General features: G+C 44.1%; 2 protein-coding genes across 2 annotated transcripts in view; both read right to left on the bottom strand.

Annotated features, from left to right (window-relative positions):
- LOC118789331 (transcription factor Sp5-like) lies at positions 1-2,031 on the bottom strand. Its single transcript, XM_036545703.1, has 2 exons — positions 1,841-2,031; positions 1-1,362 (listed from the first exon to the last, which is right to left on the bottom strand). The coding sequence occupies exons 1-2, from the start codon at positions 1,889-1,891 to the stop codon at positions 292-294; spliced, it is 1,122 nt and encodes a 373-aa protein (XP_036401596.1). The 5' UTR covers positions 1,892-2,031; the 3' UTR covers positions 1-291.
- Positions 2,032-5,273: 3,242 nt separating this feature from the next.
- Positions 5,274-18,867, bottom strand: part of myo3b (myosin IIIB) — a 104,026-nt gene continuing 90,432 nt past the window's right edge. The window contains exons 34-37 of the mRNA XM_036545153.1: positions 15,872-15,972; positions 15,448-15,494; positions 14,745-14,894; positions 5,274-5,386 (exon numbers count right to left, since the gene is read on the bottom strand). Of these exons, the coding sequence (XP_036401046.1) occupies positions 14,762-14,894; positions 15,448-15,494; positions 15,872-15,972 (281 nt within the window). The 3' untranslated portion in view covers positions 5,274-5,386; positions 14,745-14,761. The remainder of the gene's footprint in view (positions 5,387-14,744; positions 14,895-15,447; positions 15,495-15,871; positions 15,973-18,867) is intronic.

Below are 18,867 nucleotides of genomic sequence, written 5' to 3'. Positions count from 1 at the left end.
ATATACAGGGAACACCAGCTGATGGGCCATGAAAGTTCTGAAAGCTCCCAGCACGTGAACGAAGATGGACATCTGAAATTATATTTACACTTTACAAAAGCAAAACCTTCTATAACGCACAGCCATCTGAATGATAAATTTAAATCAATCGTTGGGAAATATCAAACAATGTTTACCAAAAATAATATTTATTATATTCCAACTTGTACGTCAGTGTTATGTTGAAGGGACACTATATTGCACTAACAAGTCCGTTTGAATATGAATAATTACACTGAGGGTTACTTTTTACTAAACGTGTCTCATGTCCTCTCTCTTCACGTGATCTACAGTCTTTTCGTGCGGTTTGCTCTTTTTGTTCTGGTGTGTTTTGACATGTTTGGCCAGGTGATCACTCCTCATGAATCTCTTGCAGCACTCGGGACAAACAAAGCGCTTCTCTCCCGTATGTGTCCTGAGGTGTCTCTGGAGTTCGTCGGACCTGGTGAAGCTTTTCCCACAGAACAGCCAGTTACACACAAACGGTCGCTCCCCTGAGTGCCACCGGAGGTGCGCTTTGAGGTGCGAAGTTTTCCCGTAAACTTTCCCGCACCCGGGAATGTGGCAGACGTGCTGCTTCTTCTTCCCCGGCTCGTCGTTGGAGCTGGAGGACTGGCAGTTCGGGCACCTGCACCTCCGGCACCTCCGGGCAGTGGCGAGGGGGGATTTCGTGTGAAGGAGGGCGGCTATCTGAGTTTGATATTGCGCAAATTCCGAATGCCCAAGTACCAAGCTCCTCTGCAAAGGGAAGCGATGGGGGGCGAGTGACGAAGGGTGACTGACAGGGTTTCCTTGTTGAAGACTCCACCACGGAATGTCCTCCCCGGGATTCGGGGATAACTGTCTCGGCTGCTGATGTATAAGGCCAGAGTGTCCGGGAACGAAACTTGGCATCGCAGGTGCAATCGGTGCCGGCGCTGCGTATGTAACAGCAGGGACGTACGTGGGAGGGCAGCTAGACTGTAATGATTGCATGGAACAAGGTAACATCTTCACTGGCGAGAAGTCGTACGGATAGGTAGGGTCCGCCGGCGGGGTGAGGGGAAGCTCGTGGTGAGAACCAAAGGAGGACTGAATGTGTGCAGACAGCTGAGATTTCGGGGACAGTCCCAACGTGGAATTGGTCGCGAGGGCGCTTTGCGGGTTTCCTTCGTTACTCCAAGGGTGGAAAATTCTTGAAGGAGAGCCGAGGGTCGCGTCGTATGGGACCTGTAGGAAATCAGATGGACTTGATCCGTGATGATGCCCAATCCGGTTACAGGTGGCCGCCAGAAGCGCCAGAGGAGAATGCTTGGTCTCCGGTGAGGAGTTTGGCGTACGATCCTGCGGAATGAAAATGTCGTATTTTTACTCTATATGCGATTACTCGTTCTACATATGAATAGGGCATTGTGGAATTTATGCCTCAATACGCAACCCTACAAAACTACGACGAAATAATAAAAGTTAGCGACATAATTTAACATACGCCAGAGCTTTAGAGCGCTCGGATAAAAGTTGGTAATTGTCCTTCCCTACACAGAGCTGCGAAAGAACTGCATCGTAGAATGACGTCCGTTTTAAGAGCATATAAAACTACCAGTTTATTTATAAATCTACAGTATGTATTAGTTTGTTCAGTTTCACTGTATCAGTTTATATCTCGCTACTCAGAGCGAGAGCACACATTCTCACAAGAGACTGACAGAACACCTTAAAAAATGCTAAATTCAAAATGAACCTAAGCACTCACGTTTCCGATTTCGATGGGAACTTATCACAGAAAACCAGCTAATAATCTTCGGAAAAGCAATGTACAAACCTGGAGAAATGCCTGGAGTGTATCATTCCGCAGTACAGCCACTGCTGCCATGGCCAACTTTTTCTTTTTTTAAAATCACTAAAACAAATTCAGAGAAACGTACAAGGACCGAAAAGTGTCTTCATGTAGAAAAAGTCTCTCCCTTCTGCGCTCCTTCTCCCCGAGATATCCTTGGACTATCTGAAGAGTGAGGGATCACTTCTTAGAATTTGATAAGGACTTTGGTGGGCCGCCAGCCAGTCAGAAATAAGATTTATTACTTTGAAGTTTGCCGCTGCCCAATCATCAAAGAATAGCGGCTCTTTGAGAAGGGAAAGCAAATCCTTTGAATCCACAAAGCTCCTATGGTGTGTTTGTTGGTCTGGATAAAAGAACTGATTATTAGGGGGGATGGGAAGGGAGGAGATAAAGGCGGGACAATTAATGAAGTAATCACTATGTGGGAAATGTATATACACAAATAATTGGATTTTCTTGATCAAAGACCCCCATGCCGCCTGGAGACCCCGGCATTGGATGCTTTAGTCATCTGATCCCCCTTTTTGTAATTAAGGATTTGTAGCAGAGCCTTATGTGACAATGTGACATTGTTATCTCTCGAGATCTTCTAGTACGGTGCTGCTTGATAACTTCAAGCAATGGGGAGTAGCTCGTTGATGGGATAAAATAAAGTGAGTCAACACAAACTTCGCCCTTTTGCAATGGGCAGGATCGACATTCTCTTTTTTTGAATGGAGCCAGAATGGTAATTTAAAAACCCAGTGTAAATGATAATCATACTGAAAACAGAACACGTATGCAACTCTTTTATTGGGTCCACACTTTCTTAGATTGATGATATGACATAGTGGGTATGCAAATGGACATTCCATTTTCCTCGCGCTTAAGTGTTGGGAGCCCGAGTTGGGAGCTAAATCTTTAATGATGCCTTTGATCCAAAGACTGTTTACTTCCCCGCTCTGTAGTCACCATTAGAGCCATTCAGCTGTAAATCAGGTCTTAAAATGAAAATCATATAGCTTTAAGAGCAAGCTTTTTTAATCTCCTTCCAATTTTTATTAACCACTTTATGTCCGGTTTGGATTCTTTTTCCTGGTTTATGTTTTTGATCTAATTATTTAGTTGTCATAGATCAAAGATCATTCTCCTGTACCTTAAAGGTAACGCAACGCACAGAAAACAACTTCATCAATCAAGACTCGTTTTCTTGACTGATATACGTTATCTGTATTAGCACCGATCACAGATCACACTTCGCTGAAGTAGGTGTGGAATTGCCCGATAGTTTGACGACTCTGTTATATTTCCTAAAGAGTGGTGCCAGCGCGAAAGCCTGGAGAGGGAGGAGTTCCTATATTTAAGAAAGTGGAAACAATTTCCAAATCCTCCGCCCGCTGCTCCGCCTTAAGCCGCTCTTGCCCTCCTCTCGCTGGACAACCGAATCTCAACGACCCGACGCACTTAGACACGGCAGCAATACGCTAAGATTGAAAGACAAATCGCATAAATTCACGCGTCTGCGCTTCCGAGGTGTTTGTTTTGAAACTTTACTGACGAAAATGACCGAATGCAAACTCCAACTAAATGAGATGTAATAGATTTGGTTCAAAAGTGGTATTTACGCCCTAAAACAGTGTTTCTGAAAAATGCACGAAAACATGAAAGTTGAAGAAAGGGTAACTTAAGTCTCACTATAGTTAAGTTCAATTGTATTGCGACTGAAGTCTTAAATACCAACATAGAGATCTTTATCTGGCTTTCCTGTTGAAACAATCGCTGTCCTCTGAAGACTTTGGAGCTGTAGATTTTGAATTAGATCGGTTCCTTTGAAGGGATTAGCGTGCCAAGTTCTCTCCCACGGCTCCACACAGAGTCATGGGGAGAAGGGGGATTCCTGCTGGGCCACGCGGCAACCCCGGCTCTAAGCGATCCGAAAGAATGGGGGCAGTAGCACTGAACTTCACAAATTATTTTTTTTTCTGTTTTCATTTCAGAAACACCCTCTTTTCATTTCAGCCTCCAGACAGATTGCAAATAATAAAATGTATTATAGATTATATATTTGACCATATATTTGCAACATATTCATGTGAAGATTTCTATGGTAACATAATCATGGAGTAACCCATTTGGAGTGGCATACACAAAGAAAAAATACCTTTGATCTGTGCAATTACGTGCTATGTCCAATGTGGTAAAGAATGTGGAGCTTCTGTAGTATTTGTCTGGTGATTTCAGGGTAGGCAGCAGACAAATGCGTCTTTGTAAGTATCGACTGAAACGATTTCAGTGAATGTGAAAATTCTTAATATTGCCTATATAGCATTCATTCCCAACAAAGGAATCTCTAATTTAGTAGCTAGTTTGTCGGGTAGCTATCGCTTTCTATCAATGGGAAACACACCGACAAATTTATAATATTAAATGGTTATGTACCATGTCATGACCTTTCAGTAATTACACAAGAAATCCAGTTTTAATCACCTGACAAAAACTTAATATGTTCAAAGAAAATTACACTCACAATTAGTCTTTTTCTGAACTTACCACTGAATCTTGATCTGATTTGTTAATACCTGTGTGGTAGATCCAGGCAGCCTATTAACATCAAACTAATCATATCAAGAACTCCATGACTTTTTCCAGTGAATTCCCTGTCTGTGACTGGGATATGTTTGAAAAGCACAGCCTGTTTATTTATTTTCTGGAAAATGGCCTGTTGCAAAACACCTGTAAAATGAGGCAAACTCCATTTGCTAATTTATAGTGGTGCATGTGTCAGTCTTCAGTCATTGGTTATGACAAAATGTGTGATTAACAGAACATGTAAACATCACAAGCAATTCAAGCCATGAACAAACTTTGTTTTACTCACTCTGTGAGTGTGATACAAAACAAACATTGATACAAATATTGCAAGAATAGTTAAAATGAGTAAAACCCAGTGCTGAATAGTTATAATCCAAAAATCATCAACATAGTCTAATAAGCTTACTTATGTTCAAGGCTCATTTACAACACAACTATTCGAACACAGCATCTGTAGAAGTATTCAAACACATTGCATTTTCCATCTAATTTGTTGAAGTTTCTCAGACTGTAAAAACATACAGAATATGACAAATACAGGAGCAGAAAGTAGATGCAATCATTTCATTCCATTAGACTTATCAAAAAGGAAACCCAAGTAACATAATATTCTTTTACTACAGTGGGAAACCCCTTTCCTAATTTATTTGGAGCACATCACTTTAAACACACATTTCTGTTTTTGGACTGTTACACAGAATTAATTATGGACAATATCTTTTTACAACTTTGTACAGATGAAGTCACAGTATGCCACACTTCTTACACTTCTTTATTATAAACAAAAATAACGACTAACCAGACCATCAGTGTAACCCATGTCAAAGAATAGCTTCTCATTCAGATCAGAATCAAACAATTGTTCAAAAAATAAATCAGTGTTCTTCCTCTGTTGGAAGCAAGTGTGCGCGAGTGTCCTCTTTCTTGGTTGGGCCATGTGGGCTGAAAAAAGGCATTCTGTAAAAAAGTGAAAAAAGTGAAAAGTTCAGGTAAGTACAGCATGTAAAACATCAAAGCCCTTACTATGAATCAATAAAAGGAGACCTATTGCTAATGGCTGTAATACTTTTAGTACACATATTACCATGCCAACCAGTCAAGCATATAAACGTCATGTTACCAATGCCAAATTGTGTTCACAAATATCTGCTGGTAGCTGTAGCTAGCACTTGAGTTTGACAGTCAAACGTCATATTCAAAGTTTTTGATGGGTTTCAGAAAACTGGCCTGAACAGTGTATATTAGCAGTACAAAAAATTCACGCATCTCAAAGAGGATAATATACTATACAGAGTCTCATTTTTTTACTCCCTGAACTTTTTTGGGTGGACAACACAATGCCAACCTCAGCCAATTTTAAAGAAAAATCAGACATACATTGAAACCTCAGTGGTTCAGGCTGGGATCCTACAATGCCTACGCTTTATAAGTGTGCACTGATTCCATTTTAGTCACATGTTATGTCATTCCATTAAGCATGAAGGCTAAACTCAAATATTGCTGAAGAAAGCAATAATTCAAGAATAATTCAAGAAAATGCTACACTGTAAAGTAAAAACCAATTAAAACTCAGGTTTAAGGCAGGGATTACATCTATTATTCTGCTGCTGATAACCGACTACAGACATCGTTTGTTCGTTTCATTTTAGGGGAATGATTTACATGCAAAAACATCAGCTGCTTTGCAAAGGTTTTATATTTTTGATGGGTCAGAGCTGGGCTTAATTGGTTCTAACTAATTCGGCATTGAGAAGTGGCAGCTTTAAGGAGGAGAGACCCAATGAGAAAGGCATCCACTTCTTTAAAAATTCTATTCCCTGGACTGTGGGAGAGGGAGAAAGAGCACAGGTTTCCACATCTGTCTTGCACTAGTCTCTGCTCAGAGAGAAAGAGAGAGAGAGAGAGAGATGCTGGAGGCTACTGGGTACTTGAACTGCTATAATAGTGTCTCGTATGAGAACAACATCTGTGAATTTCCTCAGTGATCTACAACAAAGTATAACTCAGAGCAGTCATTCAGCAGACCTTTGAAGTTGCACTCCGGCAGAAAGCCGCCATTGTTCGCAGCCCCCAACATGGAAGAGCTGAAACTTTGGTCTCACTAATTTTCGAGATTTTCCTGCAACTCGATACCAGACTTCTTTTTTCTCCCCCCCCCCACTCTCTCTCCCCTTACCTTTGAGGCTGAGCGAGGCTGCATATTTAAGATCCAAGCCCTGCCACTGTGCTGTATGCCCTCAGGGAAGGGGAGGAGGGATAGGTCATTTCACCTTAACCCAGTGCACGCTGTGTGTGGCGGCTGAGGCTATAAAGGCTAAAATCTGCCCCCTGCCCTAATAAGCGTGAGGGTCAGAACCTGCCCGCCCGCGGACGACGCGAGGGAAATAAACAGGTTTGGCGCCGTTCGTTCACACATGTCCATTAGTTCAGAAATAAGCTTGGAGGAAATGGTAAAATACGTCCTTACATGGGGTTTAGCTTGGGCTAAATCCAGCACCCTGATGTCAGATCGACACACTTGACTGATCAGAGTGTGTTACGCCACCCTCGATATGAATATTTTGTTACCAACCTTCAAAGCCTTATTATTTCACAGAGTCAGTTGACTGGTTTTAATCATTATTGGTGATAAACAGGGGAAAAGTTTTTTTTTCTTTGATCTTTTCCGTGCGACTAAACTACATTCTCACTGCATCAGGCTCTGAGTGCGCCGAAGAACATTAAAAATGCTTTTGTTAAAAAAAAAAAAAAAACTTCACAGTAACAGTGGGAGTGAATGCAGGGGCCTCCATTGTTCTTGGGAAATATTCATAAACAGGGTACCAGACACTGGCAGAAGCCAGAGGGCAGAATTATACATTGCGGTATGCTGCTTTTTTTATGTCACACAATCAACCCCCCTGATTTTAGTTGCACCCCTCTGCAGCGTCTTTTGGACAATTACCGGGTCGTAATCTGTGCCTGTCTCATCGGGTTTTGCCGCCGCATTTGGGACGACGTGGTCTGCAAACAACGCCGCACACTTGTCCCCTCCTTGAGCTCAAAATGTCTGTTTGCCGTTGTTACTCATCGAGGACAAAGGACTCTTCTCGCCATATAATAGGTCTTTGGGTGGAACAAAGCTCTTGTCAAATCAAAGGCTTGTTCCCTGCCAGGATATCAAATAGAAACCAGAGAATGAGAACTAGTCACTGCTATGGAGCAGTGAAGCAGGGGGACACAGCAAGGGTTCAGAGATCTGACTGATGCCCTGAAACATGCAATGTATGATGCTCTCTCTCCCTCTCAGTATGCTCCATACAGGCACCATGTACAGAGAGCTGACCATTATGACATTTCGTAAGTGTGCACAACTGACCCTAAAGACATTAAGACAAGGAACTTACATTTACATGTGGATCAACACAAACAGGAGGGAGAAAGTGTTTTTGAGGTATGAATAGCCATGTAACTGTTGTTTTAATAACAACAATGCTGGCCAGTTATGGTTATCTGTCACAAAGACATTTTATTAGTGTGCTCTGACCTCATACTAGTAAAGGAAATTCTTTATCTTAACAATGCTATGCCAAACACATAAATATTAACCACCTTGTAAATGGCATACTTGTCCAGCATAATTTTAGGAAATTGAGGATTCACACTCAGAACCAGGGGGATTTCTTGGATGTTCAGGGCAAATTCCTAAATAATGCATCATGGTAATTAGAAATGCGACTCAAACACCATGACAGTATGAGGACAGGAAAACCTTTCTCCAATCCATTAAGTCAGGGCCGGAGAACGTTAGCCATGTGCGAAAGTTGCTTTTGTATTTCCAGCAGTTAAACTTTAAAGCCGTAGGTCCTCTGAATTCTGTGTATGTTGTATGTGCCATTCAGTGGCAGCGGGGAGAGAGTACATGCATGTTTAACACCAGTTTGCCGTGCAGAGTGCACAACGCCGTTTCTAATTGTTTGCATGTTGTTTCTCTCCCCTCACAGTTAAGCCATTTTGTAAAGCAATAGGTGATCTTTTTCAGTTGCCTCCTGGCCACGGCACAGAGACAGATTTTCTTGTTTTGCATCCCCGACCTAAAACGAGACCTCAGCTCTTCTCACACTGTTAACCGCCCGGCATTTATTCAACGGCAGCTGGTCCCGCCATCTGGGGCCGACGGCACCGGGGCCAAACTAAACAGGTTACACCTTTTCGCCATGCCAAGTCTCCCGGCGCCCCGTCCCGTCCGCGCGCCGCGAGGGGCTAATCGTAATTTCACGCTCTGATTTCCGTCGAACCCCCCTGCATTCCAACAAAAAAAAAAAAGAAAGGGAAAAAAACGTGAAGTAAATAAATAACGAATTAACGATGGAGCCTCTTCCATGGGCCCCTCTCTTCCTGGCTTTGTCGGCTCTGCCGTCCTCTCGGGGGCTGTACGCCACACCTTATTGTATGACTTAAGTAACCGCATGCAGGCTGGTGCCTCTGTAGCCAGACGAGGATCAATAATGCCAGGGAGAGCCCTTCATTCATTACTGAGATTAGGGACAAGGAAGAGGAGGAAGAAAAAAAAACTTTTTTAAGAAAGGTACTCTTTTAAAGTTCGCAGTCTTTTATCTTCCTTCCTGCGTGTATTTTGTGCTAATGCAAATTTGGCTGATTCAAGAAAAAGGCTCAGCCCCCAACAAACTGCAGGTGTGAGGAAACTGAAACAAAAGCCACCGTAACCCTAATGGCATCCCTCGTCATTAACGGCCCTTTGATGTGCACATTCAACACAGTCTTTTATCTCCTTCTTCCTCCATCCCTCTCACTCACTCACTCACTCCCTCCCTCCCTCTCTCTCCCTCTCAACCAACTTCTTTATTAATGCACTCTTTCTTCGGTAAGGGTTTTTCTGCACCCTCCGTTCCTGGTGTCTGTCTGACGTTTATGCCCCGTCTTGTTTCCTTTGCATCAATCATTAGGCGACTAAGTGCATTATAATGCCGGGCTTGGGAACTCATGGGAGCGCCGAAAATAAAAGAGAAAGAACCCAAGGAAAACAGGAAAGGATCAGGACTGAAAATATGACAGGATGACAAAATGAACGAGTGAGAAGACTATCATTAAGCGTCTACATGCAATGGAAATGGGATGTTTCATTGTGCCCACATCATTTACATACAACTGTTAAACTCCTTGTTAAAATTCTATAAAGCAACCTGAAATGTGTGTGATTTCAAAAGCACATTACCTGCATTAAACACAGACTGAGTCTGAAAGGACTGCTACAGAAATGGCACCATTCAAACGCTGCCTTTGAACTCCAAGGATATAGAAACAGGACAATGTTAGTCTATTCGCATTTGCTCTTTGAAGTCAGACATCACTATTAATAAAAGCAAGTGCGTTACGGTAAAAAAAAATAAACACATTTTATCATTTGTAAAGGTTGAAGCCGGGTACTGAAAAGGGGACACTGCGTACCTTTCAGAGCGAAACTTTTTCAGCCGCACGCACTTTTAATTAAAACGCACTGTTTAGGGCGAATAGCTCAAATGGTAGGCATGCCATTTCTGGTGAGTAATGCGAACCACATTAAACGAGAGTTCTCGCACACCAGATGCAAATGCAGATTTAATGTGGAAAAAAAAGAACCAAAAAGGGGTGGGGGGGTATGGGGGGGGGGGCAGGGATTTTTTTATGAAGAGGTATTAAAGAGAACAGGTGTCAGGGCTCTGTTATTTACTGATTGTTCTCTCTTTACTAAGTCTCCGCAGCCGCGAGGCCCCCCTGCTGTCCTCCGACAGTGCTGCGGGCCACCCCTCGTACCCACGCCGCAGGAGACGGGGGACTGAGTCACCCCATGCCAGAGCGGGGCAGCACAGTCGCCCCAACCACTGCATTATTAACCACGAGCTCACCCCCCCCCCCCCCAGCCCCCACGTCCTGACATACGGAGACCACCTTCCCTCGTGTCACCCCCCCCCCACTCCCCCCCCCCCCACCCCCCACACAGGTAGAGCATCAGTCTGGGACTCAATTTGGCAGCGAGAAACAGGGAATGTGGAAAAACGTTCACGGCTGTACCTTATGTCGCCAGCGCCAGCTTCTTATTAAAACTGGTGAGCTTAATGGGATTTGCTTTGCATGGCGAGAGAAAAAAAAAAAAAACAGGGCCAAAACCATCTAGGGAGCATGATCACACTTAATAGATGCAGTGTACTTTTAAGACGCACTCCAGGGTGCTGTGGTGACCTATTTTACATTGGACTGGAAAACATCCTCGGCGCGGGGATAATGTACAAGGAATACTCTAATTACTGCCATCTCTTCTGAGGTGGGACTGGAGCCGGAGTGGAGTGGACACAAACCGCAATGCCAACGCCGCCGGCAACTACAGCGCGGCCCCTTGTAAGTTTGGTCTCTGGGATTTCGGCATGGCTTTCCCGGTGCGGACAGCTTAGCCACATTAGCTTTCCAAACTGGCTAAACATAAGCTTGTTACTGTAATTAAGGACCTTCAGCGAATAACTGTCAGCAAGACTTCGGAGTCAGTCCAGTTTGCAAAAAATAAATAAATAAATAAATAAATAAATACATAAAATAGCAAAGAATACGAGCAGTAAGAACCTGAAAGTTAAGCTGTTCGCAGTCCAGCTGTCTAGGCAGAGCTTTCATGAGTTGCCTCTAAATATTAGCAGGAAAAGATCCTCAGCCATAGCACCCCACTCTTCCTATTAAGATCAAAATCTCTGCCGGGGCCCTGGGGTGTCAACAAAGGGAGATGCGGTAAATGATATGCAAATTGAAAAAACAGCACTACAAATCAACTCACCAGCCCTGCTCTTTCCTACACATATCAACTAACCAGCCCTCCTTTCCTACACACATCAACTAACCAGTCCTGCTCTTTCCTACACACATCAACTAACCAGCCCTGCTCTTTCCTACACATATCAACTAACCAGTCCTGCTCTTTCCTACACACATCAACTAACCAGCCCTGCTCTTTCCTACACATATCAACTAACCAGCCCTGCTCTTTCCTACACATATCAACTAACCAGTCCTGCTCTTTCCTACACATATCAACTAACCAGTCCTGCTCTTTCCTACACATATCAACTAACCAGTCCTGCTCTTTCCTACACACATTAATTCACCAGACCCCCTTTCCTCTACACACATCAACTAACCAGCCCTGCTTTTTCATACACATAGCAACCGGTGTTGGGGAGTAGTGAACTATACGTACGTAAACTAGTATAACTACATTTTGCAGTAGCTTGCTGGTAGTTCAACTACATTTGCATAGTGATTCAAGTAGTTAAATTACTTTTTTGCCATTTTTTTGTGCAGTTAACTACTGAAACTACAAACAATTTTTTGTATTATATTTTGTTAATAATTTCGTATCACATGTACATTGTCAATTTGATAATTTTTTCACAAAGTAGTTTGAACTACTTTTTCTAAGTAGCTTTAGTTAACCAAACTAGATTTCTCCCTAGGGTAGCTTTGCTGTAGTTCAACTTCTTCCAGTGTGAAGTAGATTGGTAGCTTGCAAAGCTATGCTTTCAAAGTAGCTTCCCCAACACTGATAGCAACTAACCAGCTTTCTTTTTCCTACACACATCAACTAACCAGCCCTGCTTTTTCCTACACACATCAACTCACCAGACCCCCTTTCCTCTACACATATCAGCTCACCAGCCCTCTTTTCCTACACACATCAACTAACCAGCCCTATTTTTACCTACATATATCAACTCAAGCACCTACTTTTCCTATGCGTACTTATAAAAATCTGCTGAAATGGTAGTTTTTCAGTCTGGTACCCTGTATGTGCTGTGTTCTGTCTTTTGGAGGAAAAATTCACAAACAGGCATGATTATGCTCTTCCAGCTCCAAATTTACTTTAATTGAAACGGACTGGGAGATGTTAGCTTGCATTATAGCGTGCATGCAATCCGATTCTTAATCAGTTTCTCCATTGGGGCAAATCATTTACGGTATGTTTCGACAGCATTAGCTCAGGGGGTCAAATGACCTTCAGTGGCGCAAAAACACTCAGGATCATTGTGTCTGCATGCAGGTCAATTTAGACCTTGTTTCACAGAGCACAGGTGTGGATTTTATCCTTTTTATTTGCTCTACTTAAAGTCATATCCATTGCCAAATGATGAACAAGTCAAACTTCTGAACAGAGAAAATGAATTGCCTTCTCTAGGTCAGTAGGTCTAAACACCTACAAACTAAATAGGAATGTGTGTCGGTATTTCGCCAACCAATTCTCATGGCTGGGACATTATGGAATATTACAGCTCTGAATTTATGCACCAACATCTCGGATTTCCCTTGGTTATTTGAACAATTATGTGTCTCCTGTCGAAAATAAAACCTGAAACCCCTGCAGCTGAAAAGGCTGCCTCCACTGTTGCCATCAAACTCATTCAGCTGAAACACCATCTTCAGTGGCATTATGGGTAACGTCCTAGCAGTTCCTCGACTGCTGAAAAACATAATGATTCACACAAAATGTCTGTAACCCCTGATACTCCAGTTACCATGCTGTTGTGTGGTAAGACCTTGGCTCCCGAAAGGAGCATAGGTCACTGATGAATCAGACTGATGGGGTTAGTGGGGGTTTTTCACTTTACCATATCGGTATATATATTAACTTGATCACAAGCTGATTTATGATACAGGGGAAGCGCTGCACCCGTCCACCGCTTAATGTCGTCTAAAACAGCGACGTTAAGCACTTCCCGACATTAAGGACTCCCGTGATTGGCTAAAACGAGGAGGTAGACAGACGGCCTGGTGGGGTGGCGGACCCGTCTGGCGCATCGTCGGGAAGAACAATGGCGGCTGCGGTGTACAATACAGGGGATCACCGAGAGGGCCGCGACCCTGACAAAAACCGCACAGAGGCACCCTGTCCTGCCGAGCAAGGCGCAGTCCCGGCAGAGACTCTCTTACTCCCTCTTACTGTACGCCCCCGAGCCATTCAGCGCCGGGCCCGGCCCCGTCATGCCCCTCTGTCTCCCCCCGTGACAGGCCTTCAGAGAGTTCAAAAGCGGGCGCTTCAATGAAAGCATTAGGTTAATGTCTTTCCAGTGTCATGACTGAAGAGCTTTGAAATCCACAGCAACAACAATGCAAGTGTTTCCCTGCAAAGGCCCGGGCCACTTAAATTCTGATTCTTTTTTTTTTTCCTCATTTCTTTTTTTTTTTCGTTGTTATGATCACTGGATAAGATGCCAGCCCCCTGTTTTCTCTGTCTCCGGGATTCTCGTCGAGCTCTGAAATAAGCGATTGGCGCAATCAAACAAAGCTCAATTTGCTGCTGTTATCTCCTGTAAGAGCGGAGCAGCGGGGGGGGGGGGGGGGGTGAAGGTAGACTTTCGGAAAGCCCTCCTTGCTCAGTCTGTGGGAAACAGCCGCGCGCTTTCCCTGCGAATCCCACGACACGTTGTGGCGTTCTTTCTTTCACCCCTCCTCTCTACAAATGCGCACTGTCATTAACTTTTGTGTTTATTATCGCAAACATCTGTCTTATTTGTCATGTTTCGTTTTATTTTTGGGGAGGGGAGTAAAACAGTTTTCTCTAATGGGTGACGGTTTTCCCCCGTGTTCGACCTGATCAAAAACAAGCGCGGAACACGATGAAAGGAGAGGCACAGCGCAGCCATTACAGTGCTGGATCTGCTGTCACTGATGGCTGGGGGGGGGGGGCTTGGCAGCGGTGGGGAGAGGGGGGGGGGCTGACTGTGGGTGCTGGGGGGGGCACAGTTCACAGTGAGCTGTTGATTTTACAAACATGACAGCAGCACTGTGTTTCAGTGGGAAGCAAATGATGCTTGATGTTATTTGGGTAAAACTTCCGTCCCTTTCACATCAGCAGCGGTATCCTCCAAACTCTGAACATAAGGCACGTGGGCAGCCATGTAAAATAAACTTTTAAGGGATTTCGCCCGGGTCAAATAACATTAAGCGTGGCGTGAAAGAATACAAATCACTTTTGTGTATAGTGTAAATGGGGAAACAGATGCTTTTCCATTACAACAAATAACATTGTTCACAATACAGAGTTTTTCTGTATAAAATGGAGTATTAAAAAAACATTGGCATAAACTTTCACAGACAAGTTAAATAACAGAGTAATTAACAAGTGCTGTATGAATCAAAGCCACACAACTTCATTGACCATTTCCTAATTGCAGGAATATCAGATAAGTCGCATCACTGATGGCGTTTAGGAGAAAAAGGATCCTGAGGAGCTCGGCTTTCAAAAGGAAGGCATTTCTCCTCATGCCAACATGATTGGCGCTCCCAGACAGACCCTTACCGTGCCGAGACAGGGGCTCAGCTCTGAGTGAGGACGGGCCCTCTTGACAGGGTGGGAGGGGGGCCAGTCGGGCTGTCTTCCTCTGGGATCGACTCCACGGCCGACAGTAATTTGTAGTACTCGTCCTCTCCGTCCAGCACTTTGATTTGCCTGTGATGCAGGAGAGGGAGAGGGTGTGAGAGTGTGTGTGTGTGTGTGTGTTTGAGGGGGGGGGGGGGGGGGGGGGGGGGGGGGGGGGGCGTGCAGAGAGAGACACAGAATGCCATACACTGAGCCATAACAGCTATAACAGCATGGCATTTTGTTGTAATTAGAAAACTTGTAAATGTTAATCCCTTAATTCGCAGAGATGATGGTGTACATAGATAAAGTGGCAAACAATTAAGACTCCTTTTTTCCTGCATTATTGACCTACCAGACTAAAATCGGGCTTTCATTTCCAAATAAGGGTCAGAGCTTGAACATTTGCACTTTGCATGCGTATAATGTCTGTCTCCCTTCCCCTGGAAAAATTTTACAGGAGTAGTTTTAAAAAAATCTCCTTTATTTTCAGCACTGAATTTACATCTTATGCCCCCCACCAGATTAAAAAAAAAACCTCGCTTGTTTTTTTTTTTTCATTTTTGGAGTTCACAGAATTCTGTAATACCACAAAGGGCCTGCTCTGTTTATAGTTGCTGAAAGTCGGAAAGCAGCTATTTACCCAAGTTTTCTCGGCTTCCTCTTGCTCCCCTGGTAATCCAGAGTTCTCTGAGGAAAGGGCCAAGAGCACACAGTCAAGAGATGAGCAGCGAGTCATTAATTTTTAATTCAAAGTGATTTTGTGTTGAATGCAAGCAGATGCTGATAATATCAGAAGTCACAGCATAATTTTTTTTGATCAAAGGGCTGGAGTGAGCCTGATGAAGCAGGCATCTTGCTCAGCTTTGATAAACCACATCAATTATTCACCGTGAAGGCAGACATCCTGACATGAAAGCCACAGATAAAGAGCATAAGCACATGTTCAAGACAAGAGGCAGAGAAGCATGGGGGTGGGGCTGCAGGGTCTGGCACAGGTAGATTTAATTGTATTATCATCTGGAAACAAAGTCAGACAAAGAGCTTTATGGCCACTTTGAACTCACATTTAGCTGGTTGTAGTACAGGCTGTCCTCGGGGCTGTTCAGCAGTTTGGGCTGCTGGCCCCGCCGCCGAGGGGTACGCTGCTGCAGTTTGAGAACTGGACCTGGGGCAGGGAAGTGGAGAGAAGGAAGACAGAGGGAAAGGAGGGAAAGAGAGAGCAGAGGGGGGAGAGAGAGAGGGAGAGGGAGAGGGAGGGAGAGGGACAGAGACAGAGAGGGAGAGAGGGAGAGGGAAAGAGAAAACAAAAATGAAGTAGTGAGAGGGAGAGACATGCAGACACACACACCACTACAGCACTGCAAAATGCTGCACAATGCCGTGTTTTGTGTCAGTGATGCCTGACATTAACACGACACAAAATGCGCAGAGAGACATAACGCACGCTGACACAGAATGTGCACTCAAACGGAGACGCAACACACCACGGCGCTACTCACATGCACTGAGGGGAGACACAACATACACACACCCACACACACATCAATGTGCTTGCGCACGTGCACACACACACATACAAATGCACACACCACAAATGCACACATCAATGCACACAAACATACACAGACACAAACACAGACAAACACATCAATATGCACGCACATATGGACACACACACAAACACAAACGCACACACACAGGCACACACACACAAAACATGCACTGAGACACATCCTGCCCAAAACATGCATTGAGACACAGCATACACACACACACACACACACACACACACACACACACACACACACGCACACGCAGAGCATGCACTGAAACAGAGATGCAACACACCTTGGAACAAATCACAGGCACCGAGGGGACAAACATTAAGACAGAACATATACACACACACACACACACATGCAGAACACACACACACACACACACACACACACACACACACACATGCAGAACATACACACACACACACACACACACATGCAGAACATACACACACACACACACACACACACATGCAGAACACACACACACACACGCAGAACATACACTGAACCCACACGCACCACATTGCTGCACCGAGACACAAACACAACCTGACACGAAACACGACAAGGACACAAAGACTCGTCGGACGCCGAGGCCGAACGCGCACTGAGACAACTCTGTTCCAAGGACACACAATGCGGGGACACGCTCGAGTGGAACGAGGGGCGTTCTGAGGGAGCAGTCACAGAGCCCGGCAACAGCAGAGGCACATCGCCGGGCCGTCAGTGCAGCCTGACTGAACACTGATCCCCTTGTGTTAGTGGTCTCTTCTGACAGCATCAAAGCGGCTAATTCACACACAGGAGACCCGGCTCAATTAAATCAGCTCCTGATAACAATACAGCCGCCCTGAGAGCACGAGACTCAGGCGAACAGGCCCTTCAGCGCTCGCTCACCGCGGACGGCCACCGCATCGCCTTCTTCCTCATTTCTGTTAGCAGCAACGCACTCTCTGCTGTAACAACAGCGTGGCGCTGAAACTTCATTTTGCTGCAGGCAATTTAATACGTGCTATTACTGTTGGCAACGTAACAGGATTCTCACTGTCAGTTATGAAGATGATGGAAAAACAAGAGAGGATCGTTGTGCGTCATAGACATCGACCGAGAGGGGAAGGATGGGTGGTTCAACCTCATCTTTGATAAGACAACGAAAAAAAAAGGTAGATTTGCTTTAGGTCCCATGTACAGTGCTGTGTTTGAAGATTTTTTTTTTACAAAAATGTGCATTAAATCCCAGACACCCTTACCACAAAAAATGTATATTTAATGTCAGATCCCGTTTCATCTCTTTCCATCCATTTTGGGTGAAACAGGACATTCCTTCATCGTCTCCTGTTAGACCGCTTCCTAACCTTGACTAAAGAAGCATTTACTTTACCCGGCTTTAGACTACTTTGTACTCACTTTGAACAGACCTCATCACATCTCAATCCCAGCACTTCAAAGCTGTCAGGTTTTTTTTCCCCCCTCTCTTCTGCCTGCTTCCTCTGCACCCCCCCCTGTTATTTAGCATTAGATTTCACAAATCCACGTTTTGGAAGTACCTACAGAGATGCTGTCATCCCTGCAGTCATACCCTCATAATGGGGATGTTTCACTTATTCATATTCTTCAGTCTGAGCGCCTATCGCGGCGTGATTCTGAGCGCACTGAGTTGATTAGAAAAAAAAGGAACTTCTTCCCCATCCACAATTAGGGAAACTGTGTTCACCTAGAATGAGCACTCGAAACAAGTTGAGCGATTAGTCTGTGTTTTCCTGCACCACAGAGGCAGCTTGTGAGCTGGAAGCAAAGGACAGCAAAAACGCAGCTTTAAACTTGCAACTGTCTACAACCTTTCCCAGGGTTGCTTTTCGTGATTAACAAGAGTGCCAATTTTAGAGAAGTTCACCCATAAGCGGCTGATTCCTTGCTCCTTAACTGCGCTTTAATGTGGTAGCATTACCTTTGTGTACTTAACAGTACTGGTTTTGAGCTGGGATTACATTAAATGATTCTTTGTGCAAGAAAGAGATCAGAAATCGGTTTCGACTCGCAACCGATTGTTACTTTTTTAACCTGAAATGATCAAAGTGCTCAAAGGCAATGCTGCCACAGCAGTACTCTCAAGTACAGTGTACACATTTGAGAATGGATAACAAAGTCTTTATTTTCAAAACCTTTAAACCCTTTGATTTGTTTTTTTCTCTCTCCATCATCGCTAAATTTGATGGCCTGTAGCGCCCAATGAGTCTCTGTCAGCTTTGCTGACAGGTTGTTTATCACACTAATGTTGACTTTTCCTATCTCTCCCTTCAGAGTTTTTGAACAATGTAAATAGCTGGAAAACAGCGAATGGATTAATGACTTAATCAGTGAATCACAAAAGTAAAAAATTACTTGTTGTTTTCCATCAAAAAGAGGAAAAAGACAAGAGCCTGACATTTTTTTTTCAATAATTTTTAAAACAAAGTTTTAAAATAAAAAGGAATCATCCACTGAAGCATGACACTTGC

Source organism: Megalops cyprinoides, chromosome 14 (assembly GCF_013368585.1).
Source record: "Megalops cyprinoides isolate fMegCyp1 chromosome 14, fMegCyp1.pri, whole genome shotgun sequence".
NCBI classification, from domain to species: domain Eukaryota; kingdom Metazoa; phylum Chordata; class Actinopteri; order Elopiformes; family Megalopidae; genus Megalops; species Megalops cyprinoides.
The sequence above is the reverse complement of the archived record's forward strand: the minus strand, read 5'-3'. Positions and strand labels throughout refer to the sequence as shown.